This window comes from Canis lupus, chromosome 14 (genome assembly GCF_003254725.2).
Source record: "Canis lupus dingo isolate Sandy chromosome 14, ASM325472v2, whole genome shotgun sequence".
Taxonomy (NCBI): Eukaryota; Metazoa; Chordata; class Mammalia; order Carnivora; family Canidae; genus Canis; species Canis lupus.
The window spans coordinates 17,930,176-17,949,846 of NC_064256.1; the positions used below are offsets into that span (position 1 = coordinate 17,930,176).

The window sequence follows — 19,671 nt, forward strand, 5'->3', positions numbered from 1 at the left end:
GAAGAAGAAGAAGAAGAAGAAGAAGAAGAAGAAGAAGACGACACCAGCCCTGCCTTCAAAGGGGCTGTCTATCTAGGATCCCTGGGAGGCTCAGCGGTTTAGCCTTCAGCCTGCCTTCAGCCCAGGGCGTGATCCTGGAGACCCGAGGATCGAGCCCCACGTGGGGCTCCCTGCATGGAGCCTGCTTCTCCCTCTGCCTGTGTCTCTGCCTCTCTTTCTCTCTCTCTATCTCATAAATAAATAAATAAAAATCTTTTTAAAAAATGTACGATGCTTAGGCATTTAAAAAAAAAGATTATTTGTTTGAGAGAGAGAGAGAGAGAGAGAGAGAGAGAGAGAGAGTAGGGGAGGGGCAGAGGGAGAGAATCTTCAAGTAGACTCCTTGGCTGAGAATGGAGCCTGAGGTGGGCCTCGATCTCCCGACCCATGAGATCATGACCAGAGCTGAAGCCAAGTCAGACTCTTAACCGACTAAACCACCCAGGCGCCCCTGCAGGCAAAGTTTTTGAACAAAGTAATAATAACATGAGCATTGATAAAAGGTAGACCTTTAAATAATGATGGTCTAATTATAACAATGGTAATAATAATTATTATTCTGATGTAGGGATTTTCAACTTGAAAATCCCTTTTAACTCAGAGGGCATATTTAAGTACATTTGGACCAACTTGGACCTGTATCCAAATTTAATAATATAGTTAAATATTATATATGTTTCATTGTTATTGTGTGGGTATATAAGAATTTCAACAATAGTGACAGAGAAACCCAATTCACAAACCCAATGGTTTGTTGTTTGAGTGGGCATATCGCTAGACTGCAAATGGAAGCAAGGAGCTTCCATGTTTGAACACATAGCCGTTGTGATTATTCGACTAAGTTAACCAAGAAAGCAAAAGATGGGAAATAGGGTAAATATCCATTACAAGGGAAATGGTTAAATAAAGTATGGTACATCCATGCAGTGGCAAAATACCCAGGTATTTAGAAAGCGATATCCAGCTATATGTGTTGATAAGAAGAATGGCCACTATACAAAATTAAGAGAATTTTAGAAGAATATATAGACTACGAGAGCACGTGTGTTAACAAGAAGATATATTGGTTGAACCACATGAAATTGTTGATATTCAGCAATTTCTAATCTATAAGAATGGCAATTTCATAAAAGAATGGCAATTTCATATGGTTTAACTTATTACATATGTATACTTGGATATGTTTAGGAAAACTTTCAAAAAGTTTACACACTAAACTCTTCCTGGTGGTTACTTTATAATAATAGTATTAGTGAGCTGAAGGGGGAGCATATTCATTTTTATTTTTCACCACATATCTTTCTTTTTGGGTTTATTTTGTTACAAAACTGCTCAACTATTCAATTCTCCTTTTGCTGAGTCCATGCTCACCATGTCAGTTATGAATGGAATTTTACCTCCACAGAGAGAAAACAGTGACCAGTAAACACGATTATCTTGTGCTCTACACAGGTATATTTCTCACTGTAAAAAAATATAAAGAGGATATACTTTTATATATTTTTTACATTTATCATGCCATGAATTCATAGGGAATGGGTTCCAGTAGCTCAGGCTCCTTTCCATTGATTCTCACAAAGTGTGTATCTCTGAGTGGAACAGGCTGGCACTTCAGTTGAACCCAAGTACCTTTCTCTTTGTCTTCCTTCTTTTCCTGATCATTTTCCTTCACATGCTTCAGGAAGCTATCTTGGCTCTTTGCGTGCTCGTTATGCTCAACATGTACATTAATTCTGTTGGCAAGAGTCTTGCCCTTAACTTGTTTGTTTACAACAACGTCAACAGCATGCTGGGTGACATTGTAGACTCTTCCAATTTTGCCATGGTCACATTCATGGGGCATTCCTTTTTGAACAATGCCATTTTCCTAATGTCTGTAATATCACCTTTCTTATGGATTGGCGTGTATGTGGCTGAAAGAACCACTCTGTGTTTTCTAAAAAGGCCTAGAGAACATACAGTGGGTGCCTCTCCTCTTTCACTTTGTATTGGTCATTTTGGCAAACGACAGGAAGATGGCAGTTCCGGCTGAAAGGGAGCCATTCCCTTTAATTACATTTCCTTTTGTAAACCTGTGTTTCAGGGCTATGACTGAGCAGAGGCAGTAGAAATTACCAAGCACAGTGAGTCAGTAAGGAAAATTCCTGATGTTCATTAGAGCTTCCACAACTCAATGCATTATAGTTTCGCCGTAATTCTCCTCTTGTTCCGTCTCTATTCAGGTGACTCTCAAGCTATAAAAGTTCTCCAATCATTTTAGGTTGGCTTTTGTTAGCAATGAAAGAGAACACCTTTAATTAAAACAAACTTGATTGAGGTATAGCTTACATATAATAAAACTCGCCAGTTTAAAATGTACAGTTTGTTGAGTTTTGATAAATGCAGTCATGTAAGTACCACTACAGTCAAAATACAGGACATTTTAATTTCTCTAAGAAGTTCCTTTGTGACTTCTTGTAATTAATCCCCTTCCCTATCTCCCAGCCTGGGAGACCGATTTATTTTCTGTCACTGTAGCTTTGCCTTTTCTAGAATTTCATATAAATGCCATTAACTAAGAGGTGTAATTTTGTGTCTAATTTCTTCCACTTATCTGGATACTTTTGAGATTCGCCTATGTTGTGTGTGGCAACAGCTGTTCCTTTTCTTTTTAAAAAAATAATTTTTATTCATTTATTCATGAGAGACACAGAGACAGAAGCAGAGACATAGGCAGAGGGAGAAGCAAGCTCTCTGTGGGGAGCCCAATGAGGGACTGATTCCCAGGACCCTGGGATCACGACCTGAGCTGAAAGCAGATGCTCCACCACCCAGGGGTCCCAACAACTATTCCTTTTTGTTGCTGAGTAGCATCCCACTTTATTTATAAATCACAATTTGCTTCTTCATTGACATTGTGATGGACATTTGGATTGGTTCCAGTTTTTGCCTATTATGAATAAGATGCTATGAACATTCATATGTAAGTATGTGCACATATATTTTCATTTTCTTTGAGTAAATACCTATCGGTGGGGTTGCTGGATTGAATTATAAGTGTATATTTAACTCCCAACTCTTTCCAAAACGGTATCCTGTATTGTTTTTTCATTAATGAGATCAATGGTGAAAGTTTCAGTTGTTCATGGCCTCACAAATACTTGGTGTTGTTAAATTTAAGCATTTTAGCCATTCTAGTGATATCTCATTAGAGTTTTAATTTGCAATTCCCTAATGACTAATGCAGTTGTTCATCTTTCCAGGTGCTTATTTTATTTATCTTCTTTGGTGAAGATTGATTGATTGATCGATTGATTGATTGATTTTTATGTATATATATATTTTTTTAAACTTAAATTTTTTTTTTATTTATTTATGATAGTCACACACAGAGAGAGAGAGAGGGGCAGAGACACAGGCAGAGGGAGAAGCAGGCTCCATGCACCGGGAGCCCGACGTGGGACTCGATCCCCGGTCCCCAGGATCGCACCCTGGGCCAAAGGCAGGCGCTAAACCGCTGCACCACCCAGGGATCCCAATTTATGTATATTTTTTAATTGGAGTTCAATTTGCCAACATATAGCATAACACCCAGTGCTCATCCCGTCAAGTGTCCCCCTCAGTACTGGCCCGTCACCCAGTCACCCCAATCCCCTGCCCACCCTTTCTTTGGAAGTTTTATTTCAAATCTTTTGCTCACATTGGGCTCCCTGCATGGAGCCTGCTTCTCTCTCTGCTTGTGTCTCTGCCTCTCTCTTTCTCTGGGTCTTTCATGAATAAATAAGTAAAATCTTAAAAAATTTACTTTTTTTTTTTTTTTTTTGAGAGAGAGAGAGAGAGAATGAACTGGAGGGAGGAGTAGAGGGAAAGAGAGAAGCAGACTCCCCACTGAGCAGGGAGCAGGATGTGAGGCTCAATCCCAGGATTCTGGGATCATGACCTGAGCCGAAGGCACATACTTAACCAACTGAGCCATTCAGGCACCCCCAGAAGTTTTAAATTTTGATGAAGTACCATTATCAGTATTTCTATTTGTATCCTAAGAAATTATTGCTTAACCCAAAGTCACAAAGATTTTCTCCTATCTTTTCTTCTGCAAGTTTTTTTGGTGTAGCTTTTATGTTTAGACCCATGATCCATTTTGAATTAATTATTTTTCATAGTGGGAATAAGGGTCAGGATTCATTTTTGTATCCATATGGATAACTAATTTCTTCGGAACTGTTTGTTGAAAAGATTGTACTTTCCCCCATTGAATTCCTCTATTAGTTTGCTAGGGCCACCAAAACAAAGTATCACCCATAGGTGGCTTAAGCAACAGAAATTTATTTTCTTACAGTTCTAGAGGCTAGAAGTCTGGAATCAAAGTGTCAGTAGGGCCATGATCCCTGTGACGGCTCTAGGGAAGAATCCCTCCTTACTCCTTTTAGCTTCTGGTGGCCCCAAGCATTCCTTGACTTGGGACAGCTTAATTCCAATCTCTGCCTCTGTCTTCATATGGCCATCTTTTCTATATCTCTGTGAGCCCCCTCTTCTTTTAAGTATGATTAATTCATTGGATTTAGGGCCCACCCTAATCCAGTATGACTTCACTCATTTTCTGATGCTACTGTAATTGGTATTTTTAAATTCTGGTTTACAATTTTCATTTTAAAGTAGAAATAGGGACACCTGGGTGGCTCAGCAGTTGAGCATCTGACTTCAGCTCAGGGTGTGATCCTGGAGTCCTGGGATCGAGTCCCCCATTGGGCTCCCTGCGAGGAGCCTGCTTCTCCCTCTGTCTGTGTCTCTGCCACTCTCTGTGTCTCTCATGAATAAAAAAATAAAATCTTAAAAAAAAAGATAGAAATATAATTTTAAAAGAAATATTGCCCTTATAATCTTCTGGCCTTGTTAAATTAATTTGCTCTAGTAATTTTAAAAAAGATTTATTTATTTATTTATTATTTATTTTAGAGAGAGACAGCATGTAAGAGAGAGCAGGGGGAGGGGCAGAAAGAGAGGGATAGAGAGAATCCCAAGCCGACTCCCCACTGAGTGTGGAGCTGCTCTTCGGCTTCATGGCTAAGCTTCTTGAACAAGTTGTCTGCATTCTCTCTCTACTCCCTAGTTGTATTTTTTAAAGTTATTTTATGGTCAACATGTTAGCATTTCATTTCACCAGTTACATATAAATTTGTCTGGTCACTGAAAACTCATTCACTTATTTATTCAACACTATTGAACTTCTGCTCAGTTTCAGGTGCCTCTAGACCCTAGAGCATATAATCATCTTTCTTTCTTTCTTTCTTTCTTTCTTTCTTTCTTTCTTTCTTTCTTTCTTTCTTTCTTTCTTCTTCTTTCTTTCTTTCTTTCTTTCTTTCTTTCTTTCTTTCTTTCTTTCTTTCTTCTTTCTTTCTTTCCTTTCTTTCCTTTCTTTTTAAAGATTTACTTATTTATTTATTCATGAGGGACACAGAGAGAGAGAGGGAAGCAGAGACACAGGCAGGGGGAGAAGCAGGCTCCATGCAGGGAGCCCGACATGGGACTCAATCCTGGGTCTCCAGGATCACACCCTGGACTGAGGGTGGTGCTAAATCGCTGAGCCACCCGGGCTACCCTTCTTTCTTTTTTTTAAAGATTTATTTATTTATTTTAGAGAGAGAGAGCAAGAGCTTGAGCAGGGGGAGGGGCAGAGGGAGAGGGAGAGGGAGAGCCTCTTAAGCAGATTCCCCACTGGGCACACAGCTCCACATCAACCCCCCCCCCCCCCCCCCCCCCGGCTCAAATCTTATGATCCTGAGAGCATGTGAGCCGAAACCAAGAGTTGGCTGCTCAACTGACAGCCATCCAGGCACCCCAATCACATTCCTTTCCTATGTGTTGTATGCAACCTTATTTTAGGAGTGTTTGCAGCTGACACCACCATCTACTTCTGACTTGGAGAGAATGAACTGAGGAAATAAGGTATTTTGTATTTGTAGGGCATGTCAGAATATCTGGCACTTGGGGGATGGCTCTTTGAACGTTAATTGCCTCCCTTCTCCTCTTGAGAGTGCCATTTTTGCTGGACCTACAGCTTAATAACACTGTATCACAGTGAAATCCAACAGGCAGGAGGGAGGGTCTGTTATCACAAACCATCACTCTTGACCCTTCTGCCTCTTTGCGTCAGATACTGTTTGAAAGCTGAGGCTGGTAGATGTTGAGTGAATATGAGTAAACTTGACTCTAGCAGCTTTCTGAATACACTGTCATTTTCCACTGAGGAATCTTGCAGATTGCAGGAAGTACAGGATTTAGAATAATGGATCCCATTCTAAGAGCTCATGTCTCCTCTATGCTGATATCGTACTTCTCGAAAATGCTCTGCAGGAGAGTGAATTGTAATTGTCCTGTGCAGTTACTGAAGTCATAAAATGCCTTTGAAGTCATCTATGTTGTTTAAAAAATTAAAATTTTGCCTTCTATTCCATAATGTCTTAAAAAAAATTTTTTTTTTTAAGTGTCTTTCTGGGCAGCCTGGGTGGTTCAGGGGTTTAGCGCCGCCTTCGGCCCGGGGCGTGATCCTGGAGACCAGGGATCGAGTCCCACGTCGGGTTCCCTGCATGGAGCCTGCTTCTCCCTCTGCCTGTGACTCTGCCTCTCTCCGCCCCCCCCGCCCCCGGGTCTCATGAATAAATAAAATCTAAAAAAATAAAAAGTGTCTTTCTTTAATGAAAAACATTTTTCTTTTTTATTTTAAGCAAAATTGAGGCTTGAGGAAAGTAGATCTTTTTATCTGTAGCTTTGTACTCTCCCCTGTATATTCCAGGTTTCTGAGAATCCCCATTGGCAAGGTGCAGGCTCCACTGTCAGTTTGTATCCACACTTCAATAAGGACACCTCTCTTGCATTTAGCTTTTCAAAGCCTTGAAATTACAGTGCAGGGCAGTGGCCTCAAGCTATAGTACTGAGAGAGGAGACAGGGAGCTATACTAGGACTTCCGCTACAATCGATAGAAATTTACCTGAGCTACCCAAGTTAAATGGAGGAAAAAAAAATAAAGCTAGAGACAGACTTCATTATATGGGGAGTTTCTGAGCCTGGGGAAGAGGAGTCAGAAGGTTGTCTGGATTCAGTCTCTGCACATTACCGTCTCTTTCCATGGGTCAGCACCCCATGATCCTCTGTGCACACAGGGAGAAATACAGCTCTCCACACTCTGGATTTACAGGTAGCGCTCGCAGACACGTAAGAGATGGATGCAGTCTCTGCATCCCACATTCCACATGTCCCACATTCCACGGGGTACTATGGTTGCATCATCTGTCAAAACCAGAAAAGGGGACTTTGGAAAACAAATATGACCTCCTAGAGCCCAGCCCTTTCGAGAGTTGTTCCCTAGGGAGCAGGTAAACTGGGCTGACACTTAAAAGGGCAAAAGGCCTTCGGGCTTTTAATGGAATGAAGTTCTAAGTGAGTATAAGCAGAGATAACTAGAGATTAATTGAAGGATCTTTCTGCACGCTGAAGTAAACGATCCAGTCAAACCTGATTGTAGATGCCCATGGTTTGTGGAAATATGTGTAGTTACGAGGGACTTCTTAAGCTATAAACTGTTAATTTCTTAAACAATTTTTTTTGAAGTTTTATTAATCCACTTGCTCTTTTGTCTGAGCCAGCCAGGTGCGCCTACAAACTTTAAATTTCTTGGTAAAGATCATATTCTTGACTTTTTGTATTATCCCTCCTGAATATTTCATGCAAATTTTTAAAATTTAGATGCAATTTAGGGCCTGTTAAACAAAATTAAGGCGAATCCTAATGAGTTCCCAGGGAATTCTGGAGGACTTACTTTATTAAAAAATATCTGATATCAGAGCGCCTGGGTGGCTCAGTAGGTGAAATGACCAACTCTTTTTTTTTTTTTTTAAGATTTTATTTATTTATGAGAGACAGAGAGAGAGAGAGAGAGAGAGAGAGGCAGAGACACAGGTAGAGGGAGAAGCAGGCTCCATGCAGGGAGCCTGATGTGGACTTGACCCCGGTCTCCAGCATCAGGCCCTGGACTGAAGGCAGCGCTAAACCGCTGAGCCACTGGGCTGCCCCAAAATGACCAACTCTTGATTTCAGCCCAGGTCATGAACTCAGGGTCCTAGGATCAAGCCCTGTGTGTTGGGCTGTGCGCTCAATGGGGAATCTGCTGGAGATTCTCTCTCCCTCTGTCCCTCTCTGCCACCTTGCACGTGCTCTCTCTCTCTCTAAAATAAATAAATCTTATAAAAAGTACCTAATATCATACACAAAGAAGGGAATGTTCAGACAGCAACACTTTTGATGTGTTGTGTAGTATCTCAGTAGCTGCTTCATCTAGCTCTTTGGATCAGTATGAAAGCGGTTAGACAAGAGCACACATTAATAGAAACTGTCTTCCTTGTTAACACCCTTCAGTAGTCCAAATTCTTTTATATTTTATTATATAAAATATTAAACCCTTCTCAACATTATCTCCAGACTCCTTCACATACCCACCCCCCCTTACTAATTCTCTTCTAACATTAAATCATGGTCTATTAGTGAGAGGGGTTGTGAAATCAGTTTAGTGGGTTGCCACCAGTATTTTCAAAGAGTGTAGGAGATGTGGGGCATTCAGTATCATTTTGTGCAATTTCAGTTCTCGGCACATACATGTGTGCATCAGGGTGTGCGTGTGCACGTGTGCAGCAGATCATTCGGTAAGGCTGGATTTCTTTCTGTAGGGTATGATCCGGATGTTAATAGCCACTGCCCCAGGGGTGGCTTCACCAATTGTACTGCTTGCTCTTACATAACTGCATGCCTTTGCACGTGCAAAGTATTTCTGCTTGTATGCCTGGGAGACACTGATTTTTGGTTTTGAGTCCACTCAAGCCTCCCTTCCAGTGTGAATCCTTTGCTCATCACTAGGTTATCCGCAGTTGGTTACACAAACCTTTTCACGGGTCCCCATCTGCAAGCTTTGGAAAGGACTGCCATGCCTTACTTGGTTTTGGGTTGTCAGAGTTTAGCATAGTCAACGATTTCAAGCTTTAACATTTGTTACTGGAGCTTTAAGCTCAATGAACTGCTATTTAGTTTTTAAAAGCATTTGAAACCTGAAAAGTAAAAGTTTAAAACGTATTCTGCTAAAACTCGCTATTTATTTCTAAGTTACTTTATTCACCATAATTATATTCATTTTACATTAGGTAAAAAGAAAAACAGCTGTGATAGCGATAGTGATTCATTTCCAAGAAAGCAGTCCAAGATTGGTGTTTTTATTATTTTTATTTGCTACCAATATTTTTATTGTAAGAAATACAAAAGGTATGACAAATATACAAACCATTGTCATGTTGCTTCAATTTAGCTTGTGCATAAGTGAAAACAATGAACTGGACAGTGACATTTCAACACTAAATCTTAAAAAACAATAAATTCCATTATCCAACAATAAATACCTAAATTTGCATTCTAGCACCCAGTAAGACATCCAGTTTCCAAAGGATTTGTGATCTGCAACCCTCTGAATCGTCTGACATGCTATCTTTGCCACTGCAACAAAGTCAACATTGGTAGTTGTCGCTCTCCCAAGGAGTCCCAGAGCGAGCGTGCTAGAACGGCTGCCCCTGACCTCGGGCAGTTCAGGTCAGAGCATCTTTAACTTGAGCTACTTTTTAAAACAGATTGCTACTGATGGGGGATTTAATGTAAATTTTGGTAGTCCTTGGATTACATATTTTACAAGATACAAATAACCTACTTTTCTAATTTCCTCTTCCGGTGGGAAGAGTCTAGATAAACTGACCTGTATTTTCATCTACCTAAAGGGAAAGAAGCAAGATCATTTAGCTCAGGGTGCTATGAAGGGGGTAACTTTGCAGTTAAGCTTTTTTTTTTTTATTCTTTTTCTTCCCCCCGTACAGAGCTTTCTGTACAGCGTGGAGGGATGGTCACTAGAGTGAGAGAGCCCTTCCCATTCTGCTCCTGTCTACACCCACGGCCATTTTTCTTTGGGGGCTAAATGATCTGGCACTTAGGAAGGCCTCTGCTTTCAGAGAGCTGCACTGCACCCCCATTTTTTTGGCGGGGGGCACAGGGTTTGGCACTCTGTGAGAAAGGATACTCAGATGAACCTGACAGGCCAGGGTGGTAATCTCAAGCTGTGTATGGAGAAAAGAGCAGAAGCAACATCTACTACCAAGCCATCTGCCAACGTTCTTGTAAGACTGTGTTCCAGGCAGTGATTTTCCACACTGCTTCTTTGACCTGCTCAACCCAAAGCACCAAAAGAGCATTCTGTAGCAATTCGAGCAAACGGAATGAGAGTAATTTTGCACCTTTAAGGAACATGCACCCTTATATGTCTGTACCCTGATATTAAAATAGCAGAATGAGTTTCAAGTATGAAGAAATACAGTAAAACTATGGCCTGTGGATGGATAGAAAACAGCAGCCTGGAATGTGGATTTTAGGCTTGTTTAGTTTTTCTCTTTGTACCACAGCCGAAAATTGAATGCTCCGTAGAAAGACTTGGTTTTAAAATCAAGATGCACACGAACAGGCTAGAGGGCATTTGTGATTGGTGTTGCGGGCACACTCTGTGCCCAGCCAAAGGTCAAGTAGAAGTGGCGGCCAAGCCTGAGCAGGCACACCTGTGATGCCTACAGCATCTCTCTCACCTGGCCCCAACGGCCAAAGGGCGGCCAGGAGGATAAAGAGCACCACGCAGACGGGCCTGGATGGAGACAGGATACAGAGGATGGGAGGACATTGGTGATCTCGGCTGGTTCACACAGCCTAGATTAGTATCTGACATGCACACGCACAGTCTCTACATCTCCAGAACCGTGATTTCAAACACAGAAACCAACAAGTCAAATGTCCAAGTTACGATTTTTTTTCTACGTTTAACACATTTTCTATTATAAGAGTAAGTCCCCAAAACAAACGAACGAAAAAGCTTACTGGGTATGACAGCCTTGCTGAAAACCTAGAATAAAGTTTTAACTAAGCCCTATGGGAATGCAGAAACACTACACTAATACATTCTACAGTGAGAACATGCATTTACACATCTCTGACATGAAAATCTCATAAAACCCTCTAGTTCTAATTTGCACTCTATGGGAACCAATATTGTGCTTTTCTTAACACATACTGTTCTTCTATACCAAACACTTGCCAATTAGCCTTCATATCAAAACCTAAAATACCAGAAATGCAACAAGCTTCTGAGGTGTTGGGAACTGTTGGTTGTTAAAAGCCATTGTTGAGTACTGTACATGCAATCTTTGTTTTTATTACCAGATTGAATTGCTTCTGTACAAAACTCAGTTGCTTGAAGCACAGAAACTTGAATTTCTCCATCTCACACATTCTGGAAGCCCCAAGGCACAAGCTGACAGTTTGCTTCTACAGAAAACTCTCACCCTGTTCTTGCAACAGTACGACCTGTTCCCACTACTGCACATGACACCTATGAAGGCACAAGATCGCAGGAAGGAAGCTTCTTCTCAAGGCCAGATAAGAGGAGGCGCCACCCAGGCACCTGTCTCTGCCTGGCATCTACTCTGGCGGCCGTCTGGCGGAGTTCCTAAATTAAGGCAGATTCTGATGCTTTTCTATCTGGTTTTAATTTTTGCTGTATTTTCACACTATACTATATGCATACTTGACAAAAGAACTACATAGTCCTTTGCTTTAATTCCTTTAGGTAATGATAAAACACCTAGACACAAAAATACTACACCTACAGACTTAAATTCTACCCATCATGTTAAAATGCATGCAGCTTATCTGGGGGCTTAGTCTAATTTTAATTTACTTAGCTCCATCAAGACCATGATAATAAACACTAAATGCAAACCCTAATGCCATCTCCTTTCAGTTGTACTTTCACAGGACTAGTGTGATTCAGAAATAAATAACATACATGAATAACAATAGAAATAATTTATGCAAGTGTAGAACAACTTGAAATAGAAATTCCCCAACTTGTTAAGTGCTGACTCTAGGGGTAGTTGCTATTCATTCCATGTACTAACTAATATATTTATTACTGGTCATAGTAAAACACATGAATACAAAAGTAAGTGAGGCATTGTAATATTCACGTGTAGCTGTTGCAAACACAGGACCAAAATGAGAAGCTATGTAATGTAGTTGGGGGGCAGTTCAAGAAATGTATTACTGCTGGGATCTATTTTCATTATTCAGAGACTTCGAGGTTAAATTAGGAGTTGCTGGTGATCACAGAAAATATTGCTAGCTAATACATATTATTGCATTTCAAAAAACCTAAGATTAGAATCTTTCAAGTTAAGGGTACCACGGGTATCTTCAGGACTGTAACCTAAGCATGCCAATGGAATTTGGCCAGAAACCACAGAGCTTTAGAAATTAAATAACTGTGTGTGGCTCTATGCTTGCTCATTAGTGCTACAGTCATAGTTCTTTATAGCAATATGTACAGTTATGTGCCCCCTTAATTAAGGAAACCTATACTTGACAATCCAAACTCCTAAAGTAGAGAAAGGGTTATTTGCTTGATGAAACAATTCACACAAGAGATCCTCTAAACAGGAAAATCTCCTACTCTGGGAGATAATTTGCTTGCATACCTTTAACTATTTGACAAAGGAAAAAAAAAAAAAAAGAAAAGAAAAGGAAGAAATTAGAAACTAAAGAGGAGCTTTCGCCGAAGCAGAAAATAAATTTCAAAATTTTCAAAACAAAACTTTTCCACACGTATCTTCTGCCATCATATATGTAGAATGATAGAAAATAAAAAAATAAAAAATCTTTCCTGTAATTATACATCTTCTCTTTAAAAAAAAAAAAAAAAAAGCTGAGCTTAGAGCTTGAGAGATGCCTGGTAGACGCTTCATACAGAGCAGCATCTCTTTATACCCGAACTTTCAAAGAATTGTGTTGTACTTATTTATGCACAGAAGACACCCGTTTGCTTCTAGGGACGTTTGGCTTCCTAAGATCGCAGAACAGATGCCTCTGAGACAGCAGCAGGGCACGGGGACCTCGGACAGGTGAGCGGCGGGCGGGCCCCAGGCGGCCCCACCCCAGGTTTTCAGACCGGCCCAACGGGCATCCAACGCGAGGTCCGAATTCGGCCTTCCATTTAGGGGCTTAGCTGGAACCTCCGACAACCTCCTACGGTGGGGTTTTTGGCCGAGGGACGAGGCCGGGCTCCCCGGGAGCCCCCGCCGCCCCTGGAGCGCGCGGTACCTGCAGCAGCAGGACGTGGGGAGACTTGCCTGCCGGCTACTCTGCGGGAAGTTAAGCGGGCGCCGTTGGCTTCTGCCACTCAGGAGGGGTAAGCTGCCTTCCGTGGTGCCGAGCTAACGGAACGGAAAAGTACTACGAGGGCCTTCCTCCTCAATTTCTGTAACACTTAGCAAAGGGACTTCTGAAATTAACTAAAATCATCTCGGGGTGGGGGTGGGGGTGGGGGTGGGGGTGGGGGGGACAGTGAGTCTCTGAGCAGACCTGCGAACTAAAACACAGGAGTGTATGGAGATATAGAGAGCTGCCAAAGAACGTCCCAAGTGGAGAAATTAAAGATTTATGCAAATATGCTCCTCCTGGATTATTATGCTCATATGCTGGGAGAGGATTTTTTAAATATTAGAGTTTCTTGTGAATTTACACTTGTGATCACACAGATGTAAAAAAAAAAAAAATATTACCGGGTCTTTTAGAATTTAAGGGCTCTGTTTTTTGGCATGGCAGTTCTTCAGAAAAAAATAGTTTTGTCTCCTTAAACACCAATGTTACTTATGCTACTCATCTGATTTTTAAATGAGGATTTACAATTTTAATCAATGTCTAAAGGCCATCATAGGAGGAAATGTGAAAAGAGCAAACAGAGGCATAGGTATTTTGGCTGAGGCCACTTGGAGGAGTTTTTACACTCCTAACAAAACTATCCCAGTCACAGATGCGTGTTGCCTTTTAATGAGTAAGCCTGTCCATCTTTGAAGCTTCTGCACCTGCAACAGTAAGGTAATTAGGGACCTCAAAAAAAAAAAATGCTTCTTGAAAAATACCATGCCTTGGCTTGGCTCCCTGTATGCACTTAAATGATCAAAATGGGTGTATTCTTCATTCTCAAGAAGAACTTACTTGCAGACAATTGTTCAGAACCTAGCTAACAGCTAAAATATTGAGGTTCCAGAATGTTATGAAGATTATTAATCATTCTGACAAACAAGGGCTAAGCAAGACTAGAATATATACAGAAAAATAAAGTTAGAACCAAGTCTTCAGAAGTACCTCTTTAGCCTTGCTCAGATTGTTCCCCTACCCCCTCACCCCCAAAAGTGCCACCTTGTGGAGTATAATGGAATAAAACAAGAATGAAACAGGACAGTGAATTTTAAAACGGACATTTGCAAGAAAAATCGTCTCCCTTTCCTACCCTATAACCTTCAAATTACTGTAAAAACATTTATGTAGATGCTTGAAAAAAGCCTGTATTAATTTTCAAGAGGCTTTTGTTTTCCTCTTAAAGGCCAGAGCACCAGTATCAAGGAAACATAAATATGTCAATGGAAGTTCATTCATTTATCTAAACTCCCCAGGAATGCTAAGAAATACAAAACATTTTGAAAAGCTGATTCGTACTTCATTAAAACCAACAGAAACAAATTGAGAAAAAGGAAAACATTGAAAAATCAGACTCCTCCTTTTCCATTTCTGTTGTATACAAACATCAGATGGTAGAAAAGGCCAAAGGAATATGTTGGTTTATTTTCTGAAAAAGTACAAGTTAGAAATGCTTGAGATATAGGTATGTAACACAATTAGGTTGAAAATTGCATTGATGAGTGAAAATGCTATTTTCTTGTGCTTTTGAGGAAAACACCACTATTCAATATCTGGGGGGCTTAATTGCTCAACAGGTTTTTGGTAGCCTCAAGAAGTGTTTCCATGGTGGAGAAAGAGCATGTAGCTATGTTTCTAATATCTGAATGTATTGAATGCACATGATTTGGGCTTCACAATTTTCCAAAAAATTCTGGTGGAATAGGAAATATGTGCCTTTTAAAAACATATTATTATTTCTCTTTACAGTGAACATTCTTAGGCTTGCATAATGAGTGTAGCTTCATGTAGCTGCTTCCTCTCATGAAATAAGAAAGGAATACAGATGGTTTAGTGTGCTCAGGCCACCCTTTGAAATGGCAACTGCTTGGAACAGCTTTTCCATAAAACATGTTTTTGAATGTACCAACTTCAGTTGCAAGGTGACTTTAATATAGATTCTTACAATATATTTGTTAATAAATATATATCCTTCAAAATATATCTAACTTTGAAACTATCCTTCTTTGAAATACCTTCATTTTTCTCCTGAATTTCCTCTATCCGTTGTCCACTGTTTTAGGACTTTTAAAAGGTTTAGAAATCACACCACATCTTTATTTTTATAAAATACACTGTTTCTATGTGTCACAATGTAAAAATGCATTCTTTTGAATTCTACCAATACCTAAGGATTTCTAATGTCTCAACATTTTCTTTCCAAGGTAAATATTCTATAGTTTCTGTACCAACATAATTAAGTAATTATAGTGGCTTATTAACTTAATGTTATTCTTTCCTAGACCCAACTATGCAACAAAAGCCTGCTTTTGAAAAATGTGAGACACTCTCTCTTGTACTTATCATAAAAACAGTCCAGTTGTCATTTAAAAGAAGTGATTCTTTGAAGAGAAGAATTTTAATATTTAGTTTGTGCTATTAGGAAGCTTACATGATTTTAATTTTCATAATTGAATGAGGATTGCCATTATTGACTTTAATAGACACGACTTTTTAAGAGAAGCAGCTATAGTTAAAAGCTCAACTTTAATACATAATTTAAGGTTCAAAATGTTTGGTACTATTTAGTTTTTTTTCATTGGGATGGATAGTACCGCATTCTGGAGTCAAATGATAAACCTCCAGTAAAGTGGTACAAATTTTCTTTAAGATATCCCATGTGTTCCAAAATTTTCCTTTTTACTTAAAACAAAGAAGATGAAATTCTATGCTTAGGTAAATACTTTGAACTATTTTTAGTAACACATGTTGGGCTAAATGCAAAGTGTGCTCTTCTAGTGTGTGATTCCTGAGAGAAAATCATGAGAACACAGAGGGATGAAATGGCTCGGAGCTCCTGTCCAAAACAGGTTCTTTGCTTCTTGGGTTTCTATCTACTTTAAAGGAGAGACAAAGTGGGAGGCGCCAACACACCAGGTTCTTACAAGCTCTTGGAAATTCTGTTTTTAAGGTTATAAAATTGGGGCCTTTTTACCTTTGCCATGATAGCTTATGATGCTGAAATGGACAGGTTTCTCTTTTATTCTTAATAGGGATGGTTAGAACTCTACTCCGCACAACAGTTTCCAAAATGCCTGGGCCACCAGAACAGCTATCATATAGAAACTATCAGGCACATTCCAGGACCAGTCCTCAGTAAGAAATGCAAACGTGATTTTCAATCTGACATCGTATTTTTACTGCTTATAGCTGCTTCAGTATAATCCTGGGGCAGTATGACTTTTTCAGCTAACCACTGCTTGGCTTTTGGCAAAAATGTTTGAAACCATACGTCACAGAAGAATAAGCTGTATTCAGTAAACTCCTATGCGGCTATATGCTTCCAAGTGCCCTAATGGCAAGGGTGCTTGTGTGGGATCTGAATTTCAGAACTGGTGAGCCCAGATTTAAAATACATAAAGCAAGAGGGGAATCACTCAACTCCAAGAACCACAGGTGGAAGATCTGGGGTCAGACTCCTAAGTTCAGAGAGGCCGAGGTGCCCTCCTCCTGCTGCCTCTCCAAGGATAATTTGCCAAGTATCCAATGCTGAAATGTTTGTGCTTTAAGTTTTCTTCATAAACACTACTGAGAAATGAACCTAAAGCATATGCTAGAAATAAAGTGGAGTGCTCCACTTGTTTAAAATTCTCAAGAATGCTGAAAAATTCCAGTTTAGAACAGCTGCATTTTTCTTGAGAGAACTTATGAAAAACTTAAAAAAAGCAAGAACGCAAGTTATGTCCACTCTAACCATGGATACTAACTAAAAAGCACATGATAAATCAGTGCAGTGAGTTTAAAAATTCAATTTCTAGGCCCCAGCAAAAATGTCTTTGTATTTTGACCCCTGATCAAAGTTAAGGCAGTATATTCACTGTTCCAGGGGAGACATTGCCCCAAATGCTCTGGATTCATTATATCTCAAGCATTTACAGTGATGACAAAACATAATCAACGTTGTCAACAATGAAGAAAAGCGTTATGCATTCTTATGGCCCATCTTCTCATTCCTATCTGGCTTTAGACAAATCTTCCTGCTCTTCAAGTTACTGGGTCAGAAAAATGTTAAACAATATATATATTAAAAAAAGAGTAATTCCCAACCCAAAAAGCTTGCAAGGAGAAAAGTCTCCTAATTTTTCTCTCGTTCAAGATGGTAGTATAGAGTATTGAGCTGTGAAGGATTCAGTAAGGCTCGACAATATATAAACATCATCTGGAACATTTTCTACTGAGGGAGGCAATGTTCATTCTTTGAAAACCCTAACTCTAAACATGGTCTAACTCTTGCATGCACTGAAAATATGAGTCAGAGAGCAAAGACAGCTAAATTTCCAAAAAGATACTTAATCTCTGTGTCTTCGAGCACTGACCACATATAAGGCAGAGATGACATGGAATATAAAGAACAGTAGAGAAAATGGCAAGAGACAAAAATAAAGCTGTTCACAATGCCCAGGTCAGGCTGGCTCTGCAGAGAGCAGGAGTATGCACAAGGCACTAGAAACAAGCAGAGCCTTGGGATGGAGAAAAGATCATTTTATAGAGTAAAATATATATTTCTAAAAAATAGTTAAAGATATTCCCCTCTGATTCTACACTGACAACATATTCTAAGAAATCATAAAACACTAAGTAACAGTTTAAAGTAATCTATGTGCTGGTGATAGAGAAGAACCAGTCCTCTACTCACTGCTTAGGTAACAACAATGAATGCTAGGTAGGAAGATCGCATCAGAGCAAGAACATTCAGGACCCTGTTAGGATCACACAACTGGAGCCATAAGCCACAATCTGACTCTATTTACAAAAGGTTCATTGAAAGAAAGCAAGAAAGAGGTGCATGGGAAAAGCTTAAGCAATCTGTTATTAGTTATTTAATGGTAGTAATGTATATTAGAGGCCCTGGGGGATAGATAAGATGGATACTTTGCAAACAAGGCAGTGCATAGTAGAAAAAGTACAGTGTAATAGAGAAAAGTTAAATGGTATTCCTGTCTCTAGTCAGAACTACTATCCAAATCAGAACAGGAAACAGTTTTTGACAAATTCCTAAAATCAAAACCAAAATAAAGTAACAACAAAACCTAAAAAGGAAATAGATTTTAAATCAGGAAATAAAGGCTTTCTCTAAATTTTTTTTGACAATTTTACCTATTTGAGGTGTACTCCCTAAATCTATAGCAAGTAAGAAAAAGCTTATAGGGTATCTTTTAAAAGAAACAATAAAGCATATAATACAGGTTAAAATGGACTTATAAGGAGTAAATTCAGCTTTTTGAAGAGTAAACAGAACGTTATGCTTTAAAAGACATGTCTCTTAAAAGACACTAGCCTTTTTTTCCTTTTGTTGTGTGTATAAAACTTCATCTAGATAGTGAATCTTTTACTGCTAGCAAATTTACTACTTTTGGCCATAAAAGAGATTCTGAGGACATTGGTTCAACTTTCTAATTCGAGAAGCCCATTCTGGTAAATCACCTTTAGTCAACAGACACCAGTTATTTATAGGTCACTTTGAGACTTTAAAATTCAATTATTCTTCTTGTTTATAGAAAGTAACACTTTAAGAGCTCAAGAATCACACACACACACACACACACACACAGACACACACTCTCGCTCAAAAGTACCGAATCAGGCTCGGGCAGCTGCAGCGAGATTACATCATAACTCAGCTGTGCCTGGATTGCTCACTTCACACTGGCAGCATTCAAGGTTAGAAAAATGAAATGGCAGCACAATTGGTCAGCAGCTTCTCTTCTTCTGGAATTTTTCCAGGTTCTTGAAACAAACAAACAGACAGACAAACAAACAATGAACATAAAGCTGCAATCATTCTTGCATTGATTTCAAAACAGTAAACTAGGCGGTTTCCATGGAGAAGCAGAGCCCGTCCAGAAGATGGCCACTAGAAGGTCCCCAGCCAGTGATCCTCAGCAGCTCTGCCAGGGCTTACTCAAGGGTGGGGGTGGGGGGGATGGCATCAGCCCCCAAGGGTGTTCTTCGGGTGATCAGCTCAAGGTGGTAGTTGGGACCTCAGGCTGTGTTCATCTCTGAGCTGTTCTGGCTGGGCGGCAGATGGGAATCCAAGTTTTCCTTGCACCTCTCCAGGTCATGGAAGTATGGGTGAGACAGGGCACTGTAGGCAGATATTCTTTTGGCTGGATTAAATGTTAAGCACTTCTGTGATAAAGAAAAAAATAATCGATTGACTTAAAACATGTCCATTTAAAGAATGTGTTTACAAGTTATGGATTGGGGTTCTACAATGAGAATGAATGTCTACTCAGGAGACACTAGGGGGCGCCTGGGTGGCTCAGTCAGTTGAGTGGCCAACTCTTGGC

The 19,671-nt window shown here is 39.9% G+C and overlaps 2 protein-coding genes across 3 annotated transcripts in view; both read right to left on the reverse strand.

Annotated features, from left to right (window-relative positions):
* Positions 1-1,552: 1,552 nt before the first annotated feature.
* On the reverse strand, positions 1,553-1,882 carry LOC112674785 (60S ribosomal protein L21-like). The gene has a single exon (XM_035698275.1). The coding sequence runs from the start codon at positions 1,880-1,882 to the stop codon at positions 1,553-1,555; it is 330 nt and encodes a 109-aa protein (XP_035554168.1).
* A 7,385-nt stretch (positions 1,883-9,267) lies between these two features.
* Positions 9,268-19,671, reverse strand: part of CDK6 (cyclin dependent kinase 6) — a 241,585-nt gene continuing 231,181 nt past the window's right edge. Inside the window, exon 7 of one of the 2 annotated variants that reach the window (XM_035698480.2) lies at positions 9,268-19,108. In XM_035698480.2, coding sequence (XP_035554373.1) covers positions 19,073-19,108 — 36 coding nt within the window. In that variant the 3' untranslated portion in view covers positions 9,268-19,072. Of the gene's footprint in view, positions 19,511-19,671 lie in introns of both variants that reach the window. The other variant, XM_025471371.3, reaches the window with a different exon arrangement.

What these genes read in the sequence shown, in the direction of transcription:
- LOC112674785 (XM_035698275.1), bottom strand. Translation starts at nt 1,882, where the DNA reads ATGCCCCATGAATGTGACCATGGCAAAATTGGAAGAGTCTACAATGTC.